At 47.1% G+C, this 23411-nt stretch overlaps 1 protein-coding gene across 2 annotated transcripts in view; it reads left to right on the forward strand.

Moving 5' to 3' along the window:
- NECTIN1 (nectin cell adhesion molecule 1) overlaps positions 1 to 15162 on the forward strand; it is a 104325-nt gene extending 89163 nt beyond the window's left edge. Inside the window, exons 7-10 of one of the 2 annotated variants that reach the window (XM_075035057.1) lie at positions 783 to 870; positions 1365 to 1475; positions 6976 to 7160; positions 9070 to 9187. In XM_075035057.1, coding sequence (XP_074891158.1) covers positions 783 to 870; positions 1365 to 1475; positions 6976 to 7116 — 340 coding nt within the window. In that variant the 3' untranslated portion in view covers positions 7117 to 7160; positions 9070 to 9187. Of the gene's footprint in view, positions 1 to 782; positions 871 to 1364; positions 1476 to 6975; positions 7161 to 9069; positions 9188 to 14701 lie in introns of those variants that run through there. The other variant, XM_075035055.1, reaches the window with a different exon arrangement.
- The last annotated feature ends 8249 nt before the right edge of the window (positions 15163 to 23411 follow it).

The raw sequence follows: 23411 nt of genomic DNA on the forward strand, positions 1-23411 counted from the left end.
CTTACCCATACACTCTGGCCCCATGCTGGAATCCATTGAGTTGCCAAGGAAAGTCACCCATCTCTATCAGAAGATCTGGTGAAGTTTGTACAGAGAGAAGGGAGGGGGACCCGGCTAATTAGTGGATCAGGGTTTTAATAAGTTTTGTAAAAGGATTAGACACATCTGTGCATATGAACAGAATGTGCAGAGACAGTCTCTAGGCTAGGATTATAATGGCTGCCAATCCTTATGCTCTGGGGCAAAAGCTGATCCCCTGACTGGGGGTCAGGGATGAAAGCCCCTGCATGGTATAACACGTCTATGAGGAAGATTCAGACTCCTACTGGGAAGCCTGTGGCAGGGGTACCATTCCAGATAAGCTACCAAATTGGGGCTGACATTACATTGTTGATTTGCAGTGACCACTGCCAGACACTTTCTGGTACCCTACAGCCATAAAATAAGCCACCTCCCATGGGAAGATTTGGAGCCATTCCAAAACAGTGCTGGGAGACAGGTATCCCAGCTGTACCCTCGGGATCTGCAATCCGACATGGGGATTTGCTTGGAATTATGAACAGAATGCTAGGAGGGAGTTTATTTCTATTAACAATTCTAATTGGGGTGAGAAAGAGGGCATGGGGGGGGTACTGAGAATAATCTATATGATTATATTGGCAGTGCAGTGACAAACACAATCAAATCTTTGGCGCATGCAGGATCCGGCTTGTTACAACACATCAAAGCAAGCAGACCCCTTTTTCTTGCTCTCTAATCAGCAACCACTTCTTTATCTGCAGAATTGACTTGCCTCCATCCCACAAACCTGCCCCTCCACCAAAGAGGAAACAGGAGATGAAAAGCCACCTGACTGCAGAAGACATCCAGGTATGCGTCCCCAGCCCAGCTGCAAGTTCCTTCCTCTGGCAAGGAAAACTGATTCCAAGCAGTGTCCACAGTGCCTAAATGTTGGAAAACAAGGTTTGCAAGAGCAAAGAATTCTGTGGCCTAAGTTTGAGGGGCAGAAAGTAAGGACTTGTCTGCCCAGAATTCCCAAAGACTGGCACTAGTTGAAAGCTATAATTTGGAACCTGCTTACTCCCTTTCATGGGGATTGAATTCCAAATGAGATGGTGTTCAGCTGGGCTCTTAGGTGTGAGGACTTTTCAGCATCCTCACCATCTTGAATGTCATGAGTGGTGTGAGAAAGACAGACAGAGAACAGGAGGCAAGAAATATGGCAGGACCAAGGGAGAAGGTAAGATGCACTGCCCTTCATGGTGTTATCTTGTGGTGGTATCACCTGAAGTCGATGTTGCCCCAAACTGTGACGAAGGATAGTACTTGCTCTTCTCATCCCTCTTCTCTCTCCTCTATTACAGGTTGTTCACTTAGACAACATGAAACACGAGGAAGAAATCCAGAAAATCCCTTTGCAGACTCCGTACTATGACATGGCAGCCACCGAGCCCTCTCCCTACACTGACAAACTGGTAAGGAGATCAGGGTTCTAATAATGCTGTCTGACCTCATCTTCACCCCCAGCCTCACTGCCTTTCACACAGGTTCTCTCACCCTATAAAATAAGAGACCCCCCACCATCCAGTGGGGGCGAACAAGCAGCCTTCACAGTCCAGGAGCATCCTCTCCCGGAGGAAGGCAACCTCCACACTCTGATCTCAGCCCACCTCTCAAATACTACTGACCCTAATTCAGCACTTGCCCCTTTTGCCCTTTGTTTCCATAGGTCCTAGAGCTGTGCCTTTATGGGTCATTGGACTGCCGCAACCTGTGGTAGTCTCATCTTTACATGCATATGAGACCTAAGCCTACAAGCCAGCTATCCCACCCTGGTCACTCTTCACCTTCTGCAGTTGAGCCCCTGTTAGATTTTGCAGCTGAACAAAGCAGCTCTCGAAGAGCACCGTGCACTGCAGCGAGAGCTTCACAAAGCAATTTTCTGCAGGGCAGAGCGTGCCAGTATTTGGCTCTCTATTGACAACAAGGTCTTTAAACCCCTGTTTTTTGTGTGGATTTGTTCATCCTCAGATAGGGAGATGCTAATGTGAGGCAGCAGCAGAGAGATTAAGGGTCAGGGAGAAATGTTAACAGCCATGCAGGAAAGGCTGGTTTTCAAGGACTGCGGCTGAAGGAGGAAATGTTAGATTCAAGGGGCAAAGGCATAGGAAACAGAGAACAGGTAGGATTAGTGTCCTCCCTTGTTGAGAAAACAGAAAACCTTCCTCCTCTCATGCCTTGGACAATATCCTTTCCCTCCCTCACCCCGTGGCATGGGGCTGCTCCCCCCATCCTCCATGGGAGACATAGGATCCCCACGTAAACGCGGCAGGTCTCTCTCAAACTCTTCCTCCATGAGGGGTGGTTCAGAACACTAAACACCAAGCCTGGTGCTTCTAGATCTCAGCAATGTGAACCCAGTCTTTTGAGAAAGCAATGTAAATATGAGCCCATACTAGAGTAATATTTTATGAACATAACTAATTATAACCCTCCCTCCAGTTCATCCTGGTATGACCCTTTAATGTATATTTCTGTGCAGATAATAGAAGGACAGGGCCCAGTGACCTTTAGCTAGCAGAAGTCTACAGCGATACAGATGCCGAGGGCATTGAAAATAAAAAGACACAGCTCCCTGCCGAGCTGTGTTGGTGTGATCCTATTTACCTCATCTTAGCTGAACATGGCTGATGTTCCTAAGGAAAAACTTCCCTTTGGAGCTGACCCTCAGTCCTGGGGCTTGTCTCCAGCTCTTTCTAATCCTTGCTGAGTGATAGGTGAGTTTTAAATGAAACACAGGATGCTAGAGCCAGATGGGCTGCTCTGTGGAAAGCATCTGAGAGCCGAATTTCAGGCAAGCAGGAGGATGGAGGAGTTCATTTCAGGAAATAACGAGCAGCCAGTTAATTAAGTGGCAGAGTTAGTGATGTGAGATGGGGCCTGATGGGTAGCTGCTCCGTAACCATGGGAACCGAGTTTGCTGCTCTCAATCCTGGTCTGAGAAGATGTATTTCTATGTCCTGTGCTTGGCACTCACTGCTCCATACCTTGGTTTTAGCCAAGAGGTGAGGCACTATGGAGCCCTTATTTCATTTGGCCCATGAAGAAACTCCCTTAGCAGTCAGGATGTGGTGTCTGGGCGACTCAGCCACTGCTGCCACAGCTCTGCCCGCTCTTGGCACAAGTCTAGCACAGCTGTGAATTGGACCTGTCCTCTGGTCAGCTTGGCTGGCAGTCCCTGTAAATGGTATCAGTCTCCCCCATCATGCAAACACACCATGCTTTGGCTTTTTGCCCCAGGAATGAGATGAGGCTTGCTCCCATTTCTTGCTAAATCACTGTATCCTTTGGGCAGGCAGCAACCTATTCAAGTTTGTGACTGGCAAGGGGAAGAAGGGTGTCACTTTGCTGCCTACGAGTGCTGGTTTTGCTGGATTCTTCCCAGATAACAGAGGCAGTACGTACTGCCACAGCCAGGGCCGGCTGTGCATCACGTTGCCCAGCCACGCTTTGCAAAGAAACCAGCTCTTGCCCTCCTCCCTGCAGCACCACTCAGAGGTGTTGCAGAAGCCTCCCATTCATGTCACACACACGCACTTCCCTGCAGAGGGGTTGCTGAAGAGTGTCTGGGGTAGCACTCGCGTGGAAACCTTCAGGGAACCACAGCGGGGGTAGTGGTAGTTACCAAAACCAGCACACTCAGCTCAGGCCCAGTAACCACACTCCAACAGCGTGCTGAGGGACTGACCAAGGCAAGCTAAACCTGAGAGATGGGTCAGTTGGAGGATGAGGAGGGAAGCACATTCCCCTTCAGCTTCATTGGGTCTCTGCCAACCTCACTTTGATACAGCCCCCCTGCCACTGTATTCAGACACAGATGTAGGCAGCTGCTCTGTTGTATATATGGTTCTGGGATCCTTTAAAGGGGAAGCACAAAAGAAAGGCAGGATATTCTTGTTCTGCTTGTACTTCATCTGGAGATTTGACTTGGGAGTGTAGTGAAGAAGATGAGAGTTGAAGGGAATGGATTCTGCAGAAAAATGGGGCGGGTGCATTCAGCTTTAAATGAATTGTGCAAAACCTCGTAATTTGGGATAAACTAGATTTATCACAAGACGGCATGAAAGCCACTGCCTGGGGTTGACAATTTCACAGCACTAGAATGGGAGTCAGAAAGTGATTAGAGATGGCAAAGAGCGAGGGAGGGGGAAATGGGAGAGGTGCCAGGAGAAAATAAAAGAGGCAGGTGGAGGAGGAATCCACAAAGAGGGTGTGCAGGTATGTGCGTGTGGATGTGTGCAGATGAGTGCTGGCAGGGGACCAGGCGAAGGGGAGAGGCTGGGGCATGTCTGCAGGGACAAGATACCTGCAGAAGGGAGCAGGGTTGGGCCCTGCATTAGAGGCTACAAATGAATATGTATGTTTATGTGTTGCAAACTGTGGGAAAGATGACATGAAGCTGACAGCACAGATATATACAGGGACAGTGTAGTGGACAATTAAGGGTACAGAAGTGAGCATAGGGGTGATGGGATTGCCTGCAGCATTTGTTTCTGAGCTCTTGTGAGGTAAAGCTTTGGTCTATGTGAGGATATCTAAGCAGGAGTGAATGGGATGGAAAGGTGAGTGTGTGTTTCAGCTAACACCTACAAAGACTATACGTGTCTGAGAGTGCCCGCCCCCACGCGTGTCAGTGTGCAGAGTAACGTGTGTGGGTAAAAGCAGAGGTGTGCTCTGCATGCACGTGGCAGTGCCTATGTGTGATGTAGAAGCTGTGTGTTTGTGTGTGAGAGAGGTGGAGGTACAAGTGCATGTAGGAGCAGAAGTATGATTAGTGTATATGTCAGCAATACCCATTTGCACAGGTAGAAGAGAAAATTTTGTTGCTGCAGACAGCAAAATAATTCCTTTCGGTTTACAGGGCAATTACCAGGGTGCCGATGCTGATGATTTACACAGAGCGCTTGCATGTGGCAGTGCTAGACCTTGTATACAAGTCACATTATTGATATTGTAATAAATTCTACTCCAAACAAGCATCAGAGAGCAGGAGCAAGCCCAAGAGTAGCAGAAAGCAGGGGAGCTCCATGGAGAAAACACCTCCAGTGGGAAGGAAGTACTATTTTGTAGAGGAGTGAGGCAAAGTAGACAGGACAGGAACGAGGAGGTAAAGACAGTCTGCCTTTCTCTGGGACTAGAGGAGGTACTGAGATACAAAGTTCAGGGGGAAAGAGTTCTGCAGGGCATAGGTTTGGGTTTGAGTCTGGAGCTGGCAATACTAATTTTCTTAAATCTCCATAGACACTCAGTCTGGGTCCAGACACGAAGCAGAGAGGCCATAGGTTACACAGCTTTCATGCCAATAACTTGCCACTGCCACCTGGTCACCCCCCCCAAGGGCAGGACAGAGGGCAACCTCAAACCTCCTGGTCCTCCAGTGTCTAGCTTCGCTGAACACTACAGGGGAACCGGACACTGGAAATGCTGCTGCAGCCATGTTTCCCTTTCCCCTCACCCCTGTGGCTGAGGGGCACCATCAGAGAGCCAAACCCTGCTACAGAACAGCGCAGCAGTCAGAGATAATCACTCACTGAATAACCCCTTCCAGCAACAGGCACTAAACCAGCTCATTACAGGGCTATAAACTTCTGAAAATGGCTCTGCCACAGCTGGTACATGGCTGAGGACACTTCCAAACAAAGAGAAGAGAAACATTTTCAAATTAAACACCTTTTGCATAATTGCCATGTGATGGAGTCAGTTTGGAAAAGGGATAGAGAAATTGGAAAGCTCTTTCAGTTGGAAGAGACAACTCTCTCCTCTCAGAGAGGCTTAGCAGATGCTTGGCTAATGCTGACACATAAAACAGGCCCAAAAGCAAGTACTAAAGAAACTCCACAGGGCAAGTAGCCAGGGTATCCCCTCATACCTTGGCTACTGACACCAGGGGTCCTCCTGGTGACTCATTTTACCAACTGAGGAGTGAGGTTTCCATGCAATCCTGCCTTCCAGGGTTCTCTGACCATTATTATTTGCAAAGCATGAAAGATGTCTGGGTAGGAATGATCAGACAAATTGGATAATATTCCATTCATGCAGTTCTTGCTGATAAGCCCGCTTAGTAAGGGAATACCCATAAATATTTTCATGCCAAAGAAGGATGCTTTTAGCATCTATTAGATGTTATTACAATGACAAAATCATGCTGCATAGTTAATCTGCAGTAGCGTACTGTGCAGTCAGCCTGGTGTTAAAATGTAGCACTTAAGAACTCCGCAGCCCCCGTGCTAGGGCAAAACAACAGTATTGGCTAAGCAGTGTCATTTCCCTATGATAATGTGTCTGCTGCAAACCTGCTCTTGGAGCTATGGCTTTGAAGCCATTCCCTCCAGGCATCTCCTTCCCAATACCCCAAATTCAAGCCTTCCGCATGATTTTCACTCATGCCCCCAACCCTGCATTTGCCTCCAGTGTGCTGCGATGAACCCCAAATTCCTGGGTCAGAACTGACAGGTCAGGTATCCAATAAGGCTTGAATTCACCGAACCACCCCTGGCTAAGGAAAATGCTGATCCCAGAGGGACGGATGGGAAGATCAGAGCAGCGAGATGCTGCTGGGAGCAGCCCCAGTAAAAGGGGCAGATGGGGCAGTTGCTGGGAGTGCTGCCAACCCGGGCTGAGTCACTCAGCTCAGTGGTGGATATGGGGAGCAGTGCCATTGGGACCTGTGCTTTGATTTGGAATTTTACCTGACTGATTGTTCATTACCTCCCTACCTCCCTCTTCTTAACTGTTTTTTCTCCCCCCCCCCTTCTTCTTTCTCCCTCCACCCTTCACACACTCCCTTCTCCTGTCTCATTCACTCACTCCCCACCTTCTGCATGGTTCCTGTGTTCTCACTCCCCCCACCTCCCCACTTCAACCCCAATTCCTCCCTCCTGTGTCCCCACCGCCTTGCTGCTCTCTTCTCTCCAGAACTCTGGCAACAAGGACTGTGATGTCCACTATGCAGAGCTGGACACTTCCGCTCTGGCCTCGTCACCCAGTCCTCGGACCTCCATCCATGCTGGCGGAGACCTAGTCGAGTATGCAACCATCCAGCCCAACTTACGCTAGCGCATGTCACTCTAGGCCCTTTCCCCTCAGATTCTGGCCTCAAGGTACATGATCACACTCTGCCTTCCTCACTGCACCCCTCTGAAGTCAGTGCTCCCCCTCTGCATCTCCTCCCCTTTTTGTGGAGTGGCCCCTATGCATCCAGTCTGTCCTTCTCCCCACTCCCTCCACCTCCTGCATGCTGCCCACGATGGCTGCTCTCTTTCCTACCCTTATTTCTGGGGGTGCTGACAGGAATGCCTCTGCCTTGTCTTGCCTTCTGTGCATGCTCTTTGCAGTGTTTTCCTTTGCTTTCTACAGTGAGGTGAGGCATGTGGGACGGGGAAAGGGTTAATGGCTTTGTTTCAGGACAGGGGTCTGCCCCCTCTGCAGTCAGTGTGGCTGGAGACACAGGGAGAAATGAGGTGGGTTTGAAGGGTACAGCTCTCGGTGTGGGATTTGGTTTGGGGAATTTTTGTAAGGCTCAGCAGCGTGAAGCAGAGCAGCAATACTAGGATGTGCAGAAGCTGAAGCCAAAAGCCTCATGGAGATGTTAAGAGGGCCTTTCCAAGCTACTCAGTACAAGAAGGGGAAGGAAAGAGAAGGGGACTGACAGAAAGAAAAAAAGAGTTTTCGTGCATGGAAGCAACTATAGTTAAGATGGAGCATATGTGCATGTGTGAAAGAACAAGGTGGGAGAGTATGTGGGAGAATACAGGAACACATAAAGGTTCCTGCACCTGAAAGAGTCAGTGAATAAGAGACAGTCAGAGAGGGACTGCATATGCAAAAATAAAAGAGCTTGCCTTGCGTGAGGTTGGTGCAGACAGCATGTTTGAGAGAGACGGAGAAAGATTATTTTCTTTGGTGCTCTCCTTCTCAGATGAGAGACCAGACCTGACTGTTTCCCTGTTCTGATGTTTTTCTGACCACTTTAAGGGTCACCAAGCTCCTTTAAGCTCAGGGCCTGTGGTAGGGGCTGATTAGGACTCAGCTTGCATTTAAACCTACAAGTGGTTCTGGACCATATCTAGCTACCAGTGACCCTTTGAAATGGAATGGTGTTTGCAGCAGAAAGAGGTCTCTTCAGCTCCTCTTACATTCCCTTACCCTATAATCATACCCTTTTCTCAGGTATTAAAGCCACCAGGTCCCTGTCTGAAAGGGAGGCAACTCTCCCTTCCCATGCCACAGGAGATTTGCTGGGTGATGCCAAGAGTTGTTGGCCAAGGAGATGCAATTGGCAGCCCCCTCCTTGCCTATAACTCTCCCTCAGTCCTGTGTATTCCCCCCAAGTTGTGGTGACTGCAGCTTCTGCCTTAGAATCATAGAATTATTTAGGTTGGAAAATACCTTTAAGCCTTGCTCCTTCCCCTTTATTTTGCTGCCTTTTATATTGGAGGAAAGGGCTTGGTTTAATGGGGCTACGGCCCCACAGGGGTACTCAACAAAGAGGTGCAGAGAAGGGCGTGGAGACAAGGAAGAAAGCAAAGGGAGACATGAGGTGCTTTGCAGCTCACTGAATCCCCCCCAAGTCACCCAGGATAGATCAGAGGTGGCACACAGAGAAGCAGCAACCTGGGGATGGAGAGGGGTGGTTTGCAGAAGAAGATAAAGGACAAGGGCATTGGATCCTTGGGAAGGAGGGGAATAGCTCTTTGCAGGAGGATAAACAGGAGAAAAATGGCATTTTCAAAAAGTCCCACTGGACTGTCCCATTGATTAGTGCCTCCCTGAACATCTGTGCTAACAGGCGGGTGAAGGTGGAGCAGAAACACCGGGGTAGAAGGTGTGCAATGGGTTAGTTCAGTCTGCCTTTATCCCCATGGTCCCTGGTTTTCCTGTGTTGGAAGCAGCCCTGTAGTTCCCTTGCTGTAGCAAAAGCCTTCCTAGGTAAGTGTCTGCAGCAGGCCTGGCCCGGACCAGAATGGTAACCTCTCTCTCTTGCGGTGTCTCACCCACCCCTGCTCCCAGAATGAGGATCAAGGTCTTCGTAGACGTAACGAGCGAGAGTGGACAGTAAGTTTTGGATTGGTTTGGTTTTTCTTTTCTCCATTTGGTTGTGGGGTCTGTTTGTCACTGGAGAGAGGAGCTGATCAGCTCCCAGGAGCCTGCCTGCCTGTCACCAACAGGCAGCAGCGCTGCCAGCCTCTTGCACGCAGAGAGAGGATGAAAATGCCAACCTAGAGGAAGATGTGGTTGAAAGCAGCCACCATCCCTTATGCCTTCACCTCCAGTTCCCAACAGTTCCTTGGGCTGCACTGGAGGACACTCCTACTGCTACAAACAAGGCAAGCACTCCCTAATCCATCTTGGGAGGTCTTGCCTTCTCCTCCCTGGGGTGGGGGATTTTATTGTGAGCAAAAGGACAGTAATCCTCCAAATCCAAATTTGGAAATCCTCCCAGTTTCTCTGAAGTAAAAATAAAGCCAGTCATACGGTGCTTTGAAGGTGTAATCTCACCACCACAAATTCTCCCTGCTAAGAGACACCACAGATCAGGACAATTTTTTTTTTTTTAAATGCTTTTTTAATTATTTCCTCCCCCTTCACATCCCCACACTCCTGCTCTCAGTTTTGTTTGGGAATTTCTCGTCCCTGTTACAGCAAGAATAGGTCAAAATCATGAGACTTGCACCAAGATCCCAGCAAATTAGTGACCAGGGTTCAGGTTCCCAGCTCTGCTTTCTGCATGTCCCTATAAAACAATTACACCTGCACCAGTTACAGATTTGGTGCAGACTAAGCTGGGGATGTTGGAGAACCATCAAATGTAGCAGCCTTGACTCAGTTCCTAGGTGCCACATTTCCTTCCTCTCAGCACCAAGGTCGCCTGAATACCCCCTCAGCTCAATAGCCCCATTTCCAATTTTCGGGAGAAATACAGCAAAGAACTAAGGCGTCTCCTTATTAGTTTCCCATTTGTAAATGAGGATAGCAGCCCTGCCCTGACTCCAAAAGGGTAGAGAGAAGGCCTCAGGAGGGAAACAGCAAGGAGGGCAATGTTTAAGATTATTGATGGTCTATGATGCTATAGGAATGCAGAACAGGTACGTACTATAGACAGCAAGAGTTAAAAGCATGCTGTAAGAAGGAATGCAACTTTATGAGCAAGTTTTCTGCATAAGTAATACTTGCATGTGTCTGTGGGTGCATCCATCATCATAGGTGTTTGCCTTATATTTCAGAAATTTCAGTGTTCCTCATGCTCAAGCTTTTCTTTTTCTGAACCCAGGGGCAAGCCCCTCTGTCCCACTTGCCCTCAGTTTTGTCCTCGCAGCATTCCACCACTCCTAAGAGCAAGCTCGGGACCACTGGTATCTGCTCATCCCTGATACGTTAATGTTTGTTCTTTACTCAGGACAGTGATTATTCTGGGAGCTCCCTCATAGATAAGGTGTCAAACAGAGCAGGAGCATGCCAGAAGATACCTAAAGTTGCAGCCATACTTGGAGGATGAAAAGCAGCCCGAAAATGCTGAGTAGGGAGTTTAAAAACAGGGAGGAGAAGATGCAAGGCTCCCACCACTATGATTAAATGCTTCTTATTTTTGGTTCCTGTTATATTTTCTATCTTCCGACACCTACATCCTCTCCACTGACTGGTCTGCAGTATGACAACAGTCTTCTGTTGCTGTCACTCAACAAAACTACTTCTTACTGTCCATCAGCCTGTGTTGCATCCCAAAATTCAAAACCAACTGATGGAGAGGGTCAGGGCAGTGGCAGCCCAAAGTTTGAATAGTTTTGAACAGCAGGGACTTTTCCCAGCCAGGGAAGAGGTTAACACATCTGTTAAGTGCATGAATGTGCACTATGTTTGCTTTGTGTTTGGCCAAGCAGAGAAAACCAGCCTACTTGTGTTTGTGAGCCATGCTGCAAGACTAAAGATAAGTTTAAGCTGCATGAGAGGTTATTAATTGGCTCTTGAGCAGTAGCAGAAACCACAGTCCTCGGTTGCGGTATCTGTCCAACTCTCATGTAAGAAAGTCTTCAGATTTTCCAGAGACTATAGCAGAGAAATCCTCAGGACCCTGAGAAGGAGTTTTTCACTTTTAGACCAGTAAGAACTCTTTATTTCAGGATGATTAGAAGTATAGGATATGGTCAGATTGGAGGGAAAGCTGCCTGCAGCACACCTAATTTTACCACAGAGATGATCTGCAAATAGAAGAAAAGCTGGAGACAGGTGTATAGGGGATGGAGAAGGGTTGAGGGGAAGTCATAGCAGAAATGAAAGCTCTCTAATTCAATCAAATACAGGCTGTTTAAAGGTAATCTGCCAGGCTGAAACGGATAGATTGCTGACATCCCCTTTAATCAAGCTCTTGAAAATAAAAGTGAGAGGGGAGGATGTAACCCAGATAATGAAGAATTGCATGGAGTCATGCTGGAAACAAAGGCAAGTGGGAGAAGTCAGGTGGGGGAAAGTGGCAGAATTGTGTGCCAGTTCAATTTAATTAGTTCATTATCCCTAATTTAATTTCAAAGTTTGTTAAAGATAAATTAGATTTGGGAAAAGTCACAGTGGGACTGGGGAAGGAAGTCAAAGGGCACTGGCTGCTAAATATGTTAAAAAACATCAGGCTGATCTTGTTCTCTTCCCTTTTGCTACTTGGAAATGAGATCAGGGAATGAAGCCAGAGCAATGTGACTCCTGGCTTCGCATACTGAAGAAAGGTGAAAGGAGACAGGGAAGTCTCTTCCTTTGACCCTGATGCTGGCATTCTCCTGCTGCCCTGCTCTGGCCCCACTCCCACCTGTGAGAAGTGAGCACTGCCCAGAAAGAAAAGAAGAACATGTTCATACTCACCTGGCCAAATAGAAGTGCTGACAAAATCACACTTATTTTCTGTAGCTCTACTTCATGGATGCTTGTTTCATGCCCACATTAACTGATAGATAAACAGAAAGAAATATGCTTTGCTGACCCAGTATATTGTCAATAGGCAGCCCATAAAATAGTATCCCATGACCTTTTCTCATTCTTTCAGTGTTAGATGCTAACACCCAGCTCAATTTACGTAAGATGTCTACTATGTTAACTGAGAATCTCTTTCGTATTAGACCTGTCTATTAGGCGTTTTGAGGGCACATATTAGTATGAAGTCCTACACTTTTCTGTTGCATGCTCAAAAAGCATATAAACCTACCCTCTCATTTAATTGATAATAGATTGCTAGTCTTGCTAAGAGACCTTCTTGCCTACTACATTTTACTAAATTTCAGTCATTGAGATATCTTCCCTGTCAGGTTAGCTTTATCCAGAAAGTTGAGCTATCAATTAATGACTTACCTTTATAAAGCAGGAGGAGAACACGGCTAATACTTTTTTCCCCCTTGCAGGTGTGGAAAGGAGTTCTGTTGTTTGAGATTTCTTGAGAGTAGATTATACAGGGAGGGAACCTGTCCACATTCTGTGCTGGCTAACACTCTCCCTAGCTGTTAGCCCTTCATTATCCCTTTTTATCAGCTGGTGCAATCAGAAGAATAGCAAACAGTTGCTCTTTGTTCCCTGCTTCCCTTATGGTATGGATCCTTGTTTATGCTATAGAATTTATATGAAGATAACTGTTTCCAGGCTTAAAGTATGTGTTGCCACAGCCTGCCTAGTTTTCCAGCCACAGAGTTGTGTGTGGTACAGTGTAAATCTGAGTCTTGAACTCTGTAGAGGCCTAAACTTTCCGTGTAAATATAGCTCCCACCTGGGAATGGGAGAGCTGTGAGTCAGGGCTACCTAAAGCAGCTAGGAGGAGATTGAAGGGGTTAAGATAGAGTTAGTGAAGTTTCCTCATGTCCCCTGGTTTGGGTTCTTCCAGTCAAACAGTTACAATGCTGCATAGCACCTCTCCACCTTTTCACTTTGCAATTAAATGCCAGAAGTGGACAAAAACCTCATGAGGCAGCTGTGGGAATGGCCCACCTGAATTTCAGGTACCAGTGCAGCAGTTCTAAATAGAAGGGGCCTAGACCCTACTATTCTTTGCTATCTGGCCATTCAAGATCAGTGACTTTTAAAAGCTTGAGCAGTGGGATATACAGTTTTGCCAAGGAAAGGGAAATGAAAATCAAATTGACCTTAGTATTGCTGCTGTTTTCCTGGTGCTAAGACAAACGTTCCATCCTCTAGCACCCTTCGTTGCTCTTAGCAAGACTGTTCCTGAAATTGCCTTAAGACGGTACAACCCTTCAACTTGCTTGTTGTCTCTTCTAGCAGTCTGAACCATCAATAAATTATTGTCGACACTTTGTTTTCTATATGATTTTTTTAAGCGTCCTGGTGAAATATTTATCCAGGAACTGGCAGCAGATGAGCAGAGTAGATTGTTCTGTTCCTTCAGGCATTTTCTCCTGAGGGTCAAATCCTTGTCCTTTCCACTAAACCGACTGTTTCTGGTATTTTGAAAGGGAACAAGGAAGGACTCAAAGGCAAGTTACTTGCTTCAACCAGCCCCAGTTCAAACCACAGGCATAGAAGGTGATTGCCAGTGCATTTGCTCTCTCTTAGAGAAGAGATTAGCCCATGAATGTGGGTTGACTTTAAAGACCAAAAGCACGGTCCTCGCTAGATGTCCCTCCTGCTTGGGTCATCTTGCGGGGCTTCAAACTGGAGGAAAGAGCTTGTGTGCAGGGAGGAATCCTTCCCATCTGCTGCCACCCTCTGGGGAGCCAGAGTCCTGGGCTGTGGGAAAGCTCTGCACTCCTCTGAGCTTGCACAGCCGTGCCCCGCAGGAGCACCAGGAGAGCAGGGGAAGGGGGGGGATCTCTGTTTTCTTGTTGCTGCTGTTTGCGTGGAGCTTTGTGGGAGAAAAAAGGTCTCTGCGATTTTTACACTCGAACAAGCAGTGTTTCTTCAGTATTGCTTGCCACACCTCTGCAAAATTATCTCAATAGAAATCAAAGCACTTTGGACTCCGAGGGGTTTTCATTCAATTCAGCACTTAAAGAAGAAGAATCAGATTTTGCAAAGCATCCATGAGAATACACTTCATCAGAGGGAAGATCGTGGGACCACAGAGCAGTCTCAATCTTGCGAGTGCTTTATATTCTCTGTAGTTGATTTGACTTACAAAACTGGCCCCAAGGCTTTCAGTGGAACTGCTCGCATAGGTAAAGCTTAGCACATGCACTTCTATCTACTAGGTAAACATTAGACACAATAACCTATTTTGCCTCCAAAGTCCCCGGTCAGACACATGTGCCCTTTAAATAATAGAGCATGAGCCTGGATTAGATTAATGATGCATACAAGCACTGCTTTTTCAAAACTCAGGTGTGGAAGAGTTAGGAAGATTGAAAATAAACTGGCCTTTCTTGGCCAGCTGCTTATTTTAACCAGAGAGGCAGAGCATTTACAAGCAAGGGGCAAACCATGCAAAATCTATACATATTCATCAGCAATACGGGTATTTCAGGAAATGAGACAAAAATTTTGAAATGTGAGGATTTATCACCTGGGTTTCTACTTTTCTGAAGCAGTAAGCAGAACTATTTAATTTTCCATCCTACTTGTTATATGTATGTCTCAGCAAGGAACTGAAGAGTTGTACATTTTATGGCCAATGATCCCAGAGTTTTCACCCATTGACTTTTGTCTCTACTTACAGAACTTTGGAAAGTGTCACTCAGAGATATCGAATGCGAGTGATTACCTGACCCGCTGTTACTCACATGAAGATCGATATCTGGAGAAGATCCCTCATGTCTATACCCCCTTGTCAGACCTCCCACGAGATCTTTATCCTCATCATTCTGACATCTCCTTCTGCTGCCCACCTCCCGGTTCCCGGGCTCCTTACATCTGTCCTAAGGAACAGTATGTTTAAAGTGTCAACACAGCAAAATGAAGAAGCTAATGTTTCTCACTTCTCCTGATCCTGTTGCTCAACAACCAAGGCCTTTTAGATCCCCCCTTTGCCATTGCTTATTTTATTTATTGATTTTTAAATTTTGGTGCAATTGTAATTGACATGATTAGGTTAAGTATCTGCCTGGCTTGCTAATGCTCAAGGGAACACTCTGCCTTTGCCCACGTCTCATTCAGTACTTGCATCTTTCTTTTCTCATCCTGGCCCTCCTGTATCAAGCTGGCTATCTGTGTGCATGCATATGTGGGTGACGGCTGCCCTGTGTTGGATGGGATGTGCCCAACCTGATTAAATGTCCGTAGGTTCCCTTGTGTCAATCTCTACACTGTTTGCACCAGACTAGCTGGGTGTGGATTTTTCACCGCCCTTGTTACAGCTTGTGTGAAGTTTTACAGCACAGCCAGTGCTCAAATCTGAGGCTGTAGTGGGGGGTTTATTCCCTCCTTTGGAGAAATTTGTTTGCCCCTTGGCAGTGGGGATAGGAAATCCCTGTTGTAAAGAGCTAAACAGCCAAGATTGCAGAACCAAATAATAAGATGCTTATAATGAAAGATGCTCAAAACCAACCCAAGAATCAAGGAAAGGGTTTGGTTTAGGGGTTTAGTTTCTGTCCTTTTTCCCTCCTGTTCCCAATCCCAGTCTCTTGGATTGACTCTTTTAAATCCAGATGGCATGGGGACATATTTTGAAGCTGACACATTTGGAGAAAGCATCCTTTAAATAACCATCTTATAACCTGAAACCCATAGGGGAAAAAAAATTAGAAAGGAAAACATTCTCTCTAATTTTCCTTTTCAAAGCCTAACATGACCCCCCACTAGCTTTCCCCCCTCTCTTCCTTGCATCTGTTGATTGGAATTTTAAAATGAACTCAGGCAGCATATAAAGAATAAATCATTATTTCAGGTAATCTTTTTGCTCTTAATGAAGGATAAAAGCCAATAGAGGAATCTGGCCTTTTAACTTTTTTAAAAGCATCTTAGTTTTGGGACTACAAATTTTTTGATATTGGAATGTGTGTGGGTGTGTAAATCCAAACGTGTACATTCCTGTGACCACAAAGTGTTTTAGAGAAGGGAATTTATTTCCACATCACATTTGTGTTCACTTGTATTAGAGGAAAAATAAATATAGATATACACTTAAATGTATATAAAAGCAAAGAAGAGGAAGAGGAGAAAGAGGAATGAACATCCTGTATAAGAGCTTGGTTTCAAGGATAACTTTCATCTGTTTCACCCAGGTATGGCATAGAAGAGATGACGGCTGGGACAGTTCTGAACAAGGGGATATGCCTTCCTGGCGAATGGGCATTTACTTTCCTTTGTCTCGGGTTGGGTATTTGGCATTCTGCAGATATTGCACACTTAACATCACTCAGGAAACCACGAGGATGTTTGAGCAAAGTGCATGTGGGAGGGAGAGATGGGGGCCACACCATTATCTTGCTGCCCGGATACCAAACAACGTTTCAGTGTGACTTGTACAAATGAGAAGTGAAGCTACCATCAAGATGAAAGCCTCCCTGTAAGAGGAGGTATGAATACTGCATTGGATGCTACCAGCCCAGCTCCTGCCATGCCACACAGACTAAGGCACCATTTTATTTTTGTATATCTGAATCTAAACAGCTATAGTTGTTCTATGCACTTTCTGTGTTCCCATCACCTAGAGTAGCCTCAAGACTCACCCTGCTTGTCCCTCTTCCTCCACAGAGAAGCACATCTGTGTTCACACTACCTCGTGGATTCCCTGCAGGCTAATAAATCGATCTGTATATGAGAGAAGTTTATACTTCAGTTAGTTAAGCAATATAGCACTGTGTGAGGATGATGCCACACGCATGGATCCCCCTGGGCCCTTGCACGGCATACAACACACCCTTGTAGAACCAACTCTTCCCACCCCTCTTCCCCTGCTTCTCCAGTACATGTTGCCACTTCATGCTTTGTGGAGACACCACGGTAGCTGGTCACAAGGACAAGATTTCGTCTCTGTGGTGGGAAATCGCTGCGCAATGTGGGGAGGTGGTTTCCTGCTGGGAAGTGGTTTCCCACTAGATTGACAGGTTGTTTTATCAGCTAGGTGACCTGGCTCTGCTTGGCTGGGTGTGGTGTGGATGACAGGGCACTGATGCATTTCTTGGCCAAGCTGAAATGGCCAGCACTTCTAACAGGCATAGCAGCTATCATATGTGCTAGACCATGGAGTGCTCTCATTCCCAGAGGATCAAGGGACTATACAGATGTAGCCTTAGAGCATTAAACACAACTTTTCCTATGCCATCCTTTTGGTCTTGACTGATGGAACCCTTTTTGGAGTCATTTGGATTCACATTTCCTCTGCCAGTCTCCAGAGAATTCAGCCAGTCATTTCCTTACAAAAATGGACTCAAGTGCTATGTGTCTTGATGCAGATAATTTATTTCTCTCTCTTGTTTTCTTCTCAACATACCTTGGGGTACTTTCTGGTTACCACAGAGCTGGAAATTGGGTGTGCTCTGAACTGAAGCCACAGCCAACACATTCACCCCAGCAAGGGAACCATGCTTTGGAGTCTGCCAAATCTGCCTTTTGGTCACTCTGTTTGGAAAGGTGATCAGGTGCTGGAGAACCCAGGGGTCTCTGAGATCCTGGAATCAACACAGCATCACTTACCATGGAGGAAAAGCAAGCAAAAGTCTGGTACATGCTTCCTTATTTGCATGTTTGTAATAGCAGGATGCTGCCTGCACAGTGGCAATTAAAGTAAATTTGATTTGGAGCCTTCACCTGATGCAGTTTCAGACAGATCTAAGAATTTAAATAAGTGGAATATGGTCAGGTCTTCAGATACATAAGGAAACAAGCTAGACAAAATGGTTGTTTGCCAGAGGAGGCAGAGAACATGTTGCAGGTGGTTTTCTCTGCTGCCCGTGGCTGGAGGGATGATGCTTTGATGAGGAAGGGGAAGGCAGAGACACAGACTGCAGCATTACAGAGAAACTCTAGTTGCCTTGTGCAGCTTTGCAATTGAGCCACAGAAGACTGCCACAAAGGGTTTTACTGTGCTTTTCAGCAAAGGGAAAGGATTCTCAATCCTCCTTAGAAAGGGAAAAAGCAAGAAAAGCCTAAATTCAAAGCAGTAGTTCAACTTAGGCCAGCACATATATTAAGCTTAGCAATGTCTTGGTTCTCTTTGCCTCTTAACAGTCTCTCTTCTCTTTAAGAACTGGCTTGGTCTCAAAAAAATAGCAAAAGAGTCTCCACACACCACCAAATTCCCTTGTACCCTAGGAAGAGGGGGAAAACCCCCAAAGAAAAACCCTGAAGAAAGAGACAGGGAGGTTCAAGTCCATTGTTTTGGTTTTACAAAGCTGCATTTAGAAATGGTTCTGATCCAGGGCTCTTATTCCTCCCTCCCCTTCTGTACAGTTGCACGATGTTTGCGTAATGGCTGTTTCCAAACTTTGCTGCACCTGTTGCCACGGGCTTAACACTAGCTTTGCTTCATGATAAGGCTACCCATGTCTGCAGTGACCTCACAGGTGCAGAAATCCTGCTGCAGCAATGCTAATGAGAGGTGTTCCCCTCCTGCCATGGTGCAAAATGATTTTAAAAGATCCCTACTCTGGGAACAGAGCTATCCAGTAACATTGTTGGGGGTAGATTGCTGAACGAGTTGAGCAGGAAACTGGTCGATGGTGATCATGTGTCCAGTGGGCTAGCAGTATATGGGAGGAACTGGTGTTTTATTTCTCTTACTGGTGTGAGACATGAAGCCATTCTTCCTGTTACTGGGGTGAAATGTTGTAATTTCTGTTCCGTATTTTGGTGGCACTGACACAAGAGCTCTTGCAGATGGAAAAGACTGATCACAGAACTTAAATAAAAGTGAACTGAAGAGTTATAACAACTTCTCTCATAGCTGTGAAACTTGTGTGAGGTGCTTGATCTCTTCCTTTCTCCCAGTGCTGACTGCTTCCTGAGTTGTTCACTACATCTATCACCCCTTGCACATTCAGACCCCAAAATGTACATATGTGCATATGCACTCCTGCTTTTGCACTGAGCCCCAGGAGTTACTGACTAAGTTCTGCCTGCTTGCAAACGCTGTCCTCAGGACTAGATAAACCCTCCTTTCATGTTGCATCCTTCACTGTCTGCAGCAGTCATGGGGACATGAGACTTAAACAGAGAAGCAGTGTTCAGGTGACCTGCAAGGCAATGTCTGGTGTGCTTTACTGCTGCAGCTCTGCCCTCAGAGCAACACAGATGTCGTTATGATGCCCAAGTGTTCTATGAGAGATGCCTCTTTCAGTTAATTCATTTTACCTTTTAGCTTTCTGGGAAGCCTCCTCCCAGTTTCCCCGTGCAAGTGGGTGGAATAGATTCAGAGCCACAAACAGCCAGTCCTCTGGGCCAGCAGCTATTTAGGGAAGGTATAGGTGAAGTCATCCCCAGGGGCCCCCTCCTCTCTAGCCCACTTCTCTTGCCAGCACCCTGATTTCCTTCTGCAGGCAAGCAGCACTTCTGGTTCCATATGCAGGTATACACTGAATGTTTTAAGACAACAAATGCATTGCACCTGTTTTTGCTGCAAGGGACTGCTTGACAGCCCCTGCTGCTCTCTGGTGCACTGCATGGGAGCTGTCAGAGAGGGATGGGAAGCTCAGAGACCCCTCCTCTGCCCCATCCATAATGCAGGGGAAAGGAGACTACTCCATCTCTGCTCCTGCTTAATTACATGCTCCGCTAGCACCCATGAATCACGGTGCAGTGAGCGGGCAAACATTGGTGTCCCGGATATTTCCTCACCAGCAGCACATGGCGATCAAACGTACCTCGGTCAGGGGCAAAACCGGGCCCTGCACCAGCTGGCAGGAAGCACTCCCTGCTTGATCTGGATTAGCAATAGCTGGATTCATACGAGAAACAGGCAACAGAATAAACCCCCATCTTTATAGGGGGTCCTCTGCTTAAAAAAGAATGAAGCAAGCAGTCCAGTGAGAGGGCTGGGGGCAAGTGTGGGAAAGCATTCCTGTCTGCGGGGATTTCCTCTGCGGCCCCATGACTGCGTGCCATGCCCCGGCGACAAGTGACCGCGGTGCTGGCAGCACAGCCCCAGCCCAGCCTCACACCTCCACAGCCCCAGCAGCCCGGGAGGGAACAGGATCAGGGCTTCCCAGCCAGGTTCCTGCCTTTCCCCTTTCCAGGCACTGCTCCATCCCGCGGGGGGGCGGAGGAGTTATAGACAGACGGACAGACACATTGGCCTGTGCTGTGTGAGCATGCATGCACTCCTGGGCGAACGGGGCATCAGTCCAGTCCAGCTGAACATGAAGCTCGCACTTACTTAGGAGGTGCCCTATCAGACACATTTGATCAATACACCATTAGAGAATTTTTAGCACAAGCCACTAACTCTGAGAATGAAAAATCCCCAGGATATTTTTTAATAAAAAAGCTCCACTGCACAAGGATGGAGCCGCTGCATCTGGATAAAGACCTTTTGGAACAATTTAGTCACAGATCTGGGCTGGCAAATGGCAGCGGGCTGGGGGGGGGTCACGAAGGGAGGGTAAAAGGGTCTCTGTCTTCCAGCCAGTGGGCTCAATACAGCCTGCGCTAGCAGCAGCCAAAGCTGGTTATTACTGGGCAGGCATTTATTGGATTGCATGAGATAAGCCCTCATGACCATGGCACATTTTGCTGAGAACGCCAGCATTTCTCTTGTTTGTTTCTCAGAATGGTTCAAGGAGAGCCACAAGTTATCCTCAGGGACAATGTGGCCCAGGACAGCGTGCAGATCCAAGCACTAGTGCAGGATGGTGAAAGCAGACTGCTGGCAATGTTATCCTCACCTTGCACAAAGACAGACAAGTTCATCCTGTATTTCTAGAACCTGGCGTCTCCCCCCAAGACTGTATTTACTTTCTGAACAGGGGAAAAGAATCTGGATTTTCCTCCTGCATGGCAGTTTAGAATAGAGATGCCATTTGCATGGAGACTCCCACCATATGCTCATATGAGTTGAAAAGGCACACAAACACCCAGGCTAGTATCAGAGACACTTTGCACAGATAAGGTGGAAAAGATGCCTGCTCAAACAGAGGTGCTGTGAAACACATCCATTCCTGCTTTTTTTTATTTCCCCACCACTATCAGATGTGCAGGCAGGGTCAGCACTTAAGATGAGTGTTGAGGTCTCTTTCTCCAGTGCTGAATATACTATGATCAGTGCCTCACTCAGAACAAAGTACCTCCTGCTGGGCCACTTTATGTGTATATAGAAATTTATGTATCAATCTATATGTATAAAACTAAAATATCAGTATTACTGCCTCTTGGACTACACTAAATATATAAAACATATCAAAATACTTATATAGCTAAGGAGCTGTTTTTTCACCCTTGGAGCTAGTCACCTTTATAAAGAGCTTTTCATATAGAAGCAAAAAATAGGCACCATGGAGGGCAGACGATATACTGCAAATATGGAGTGGAGTGGGGGAGCTGCAAATTAAAGGACAACACAGGAAAGAGCTGCATTAAAGATTCCACATCTCTGCTGCAGCCAGGGATGGCTGATCTCTTTTTTGCTACACTGTCATGCTCTATTTTCTTTCCCTTTATGGCGGATGGGAGGTGAGGTTTTAAAGCCTGCCAAGAATGCATCCAGCCCTGTTCCTCTGGGTGAACAGCACCATAGACGGAATGAACTTCCTCCAAGCTTCCTCCCACCCCCAGATCCTCCCTTCCCCCTTGTAATCCAGGCTCGAGTACCATCATTTTCATATCAGTACTAATTACATTAATTATTCTCCTCAGTATAAAACTCATTAAGCTGGAATTTATGGTTCATTAACTCAGAGCCGGAGTTCTTCCTTGGTGCAGTGGTGTGGGGCCAGGATTATTTCTGTCCTGGCTGGGGGAAGGTTCTAATCCGTGTCCCTTGGCCACGCTCAGCATCGCCTATTGAAGTGCAAACAAAGTTGCGTGTGCTCGTGCAGGGGTATCACACCAGGCAGGGAAGGTGTTTCTGAACCACAGGAGGACGGGAAAGGTCAGCATCCCTAGTGCAGGCCCAGCATGAAATGCATTTTGTTACAGTTCAGGGAAGATCAGGTGTGACTAGCAGAGTGAGAGCAGCCAAGGGAATACTTGCAGGTGGGCTATGTGCCAGGGTGGATCAGGACTGAAAAGGACATGTTTGGTGGTGTGGGAAAAGGTTTGTACTGGTGCTCGGGAGATCCGGCTCCAAGTCTGGTACAGAGCTGCTGTGAGCCTGCAGAAGCCACTCATAGCACAGGACAGAGGGGATTTGCGCTGCCTGACCTAAGGCAACCTGCTTAGGTGGCTGGACATAGTCAGGAGTGAGATGCTTCTCCAGAAAGACATCACACCTGCTTTAAGTGCAAGCTCTAATCACTCCCTTAACATGCCATGGCCACCCTGGGTTATGCGTTTGGGGTGAGAGTAATGGTATGCCAATGTTCTCTCTTCCCTGCCAGCTCTCCATATGCCTTTTCCCGGGATGGAGGGCTAAGCCAGCTGTAGAGTCCCACCTAGACTCCCTGTGACCCAGTGGTAAAGCTATGATGAGCACTTCCACTCTCATGGGGGGTGACGGTAAGAGAGGAGCCCTCGCTGTCACTATCTCTCCCAGGGACACCTATCTAAGAAACACTGTCCTTGTCTTCTTCTAAAGAGTAGCCAGGAGTGGTCTTTCACTGGGCCTGATCTTGGAGTGTAAGAGCAGTCCTGGGAATGGGAGAGAAGGAAGAAAGATGAGAAGCTGCACGACCCCTGCCTAGGACATGGGATCCAGCCCAGCACGTTTCAGACAGGCCTCCCGAGCTCCCAGACTTGAGGACCGTCTGCCACAGGAGATGGAAGTGACAGGCAGGCTGACCTCCTAATGGACCCAACTGACAGAGAATCCATTTCCTGAGTGCAGTGCCTCCTTCACACTGCGCAGGTTTCTACCACGCTCCCTAATTACTGTAATTAAGCAGTCATGCTGAGTGATGTTAGACAGAGTTCAGAGTCATTACAGGCCTGCAGAAGATTAATCCAGCCCCGGCTTCAGTGTCTGAGATCTTCTTCGTGATGGTGATGATGAAGATTAGAGTAGGAGATAGAGCTTTATGACACGGACTCATGTCATTTGTCATGGCTCTTGGGTCTGCCCTTGTCAAATATGGCCAGCACAGGAGGGGACACAGCACTGGTATCCTCCCCATTCCGAGGGACCTCTGCATCCCTCTGTCTCCCAGTGGTGGACAACTGTCCTGAATGGTAGTTTTGAAGCTCTGGAAGGGAAAGGTCATTGTGAATGGCACAGAGATGATAGTGATGCTCGATGCCTACACATCTATTTTTTTCATTTGTCAAGCATGAGAAAAAATATGCAGTTGGATTTGTACAAGTGAAAAGTCCTGTGGAGCAGAGAGGAGTCCAGTTTCATA

Source organism: Buteo buteo, chromosome 9 (assembly GCF_964188355.1).
Source record: "Buteo buteo chromosome 9, bButBut1.hap1.1, whole genome shotgun sequence".
Taxonomy (NCBI): Eukaryota; Metazoa; Chordata; class Aves; order Accipitriformes; family Accipitridae; genus Buteo; species Buteo buteo.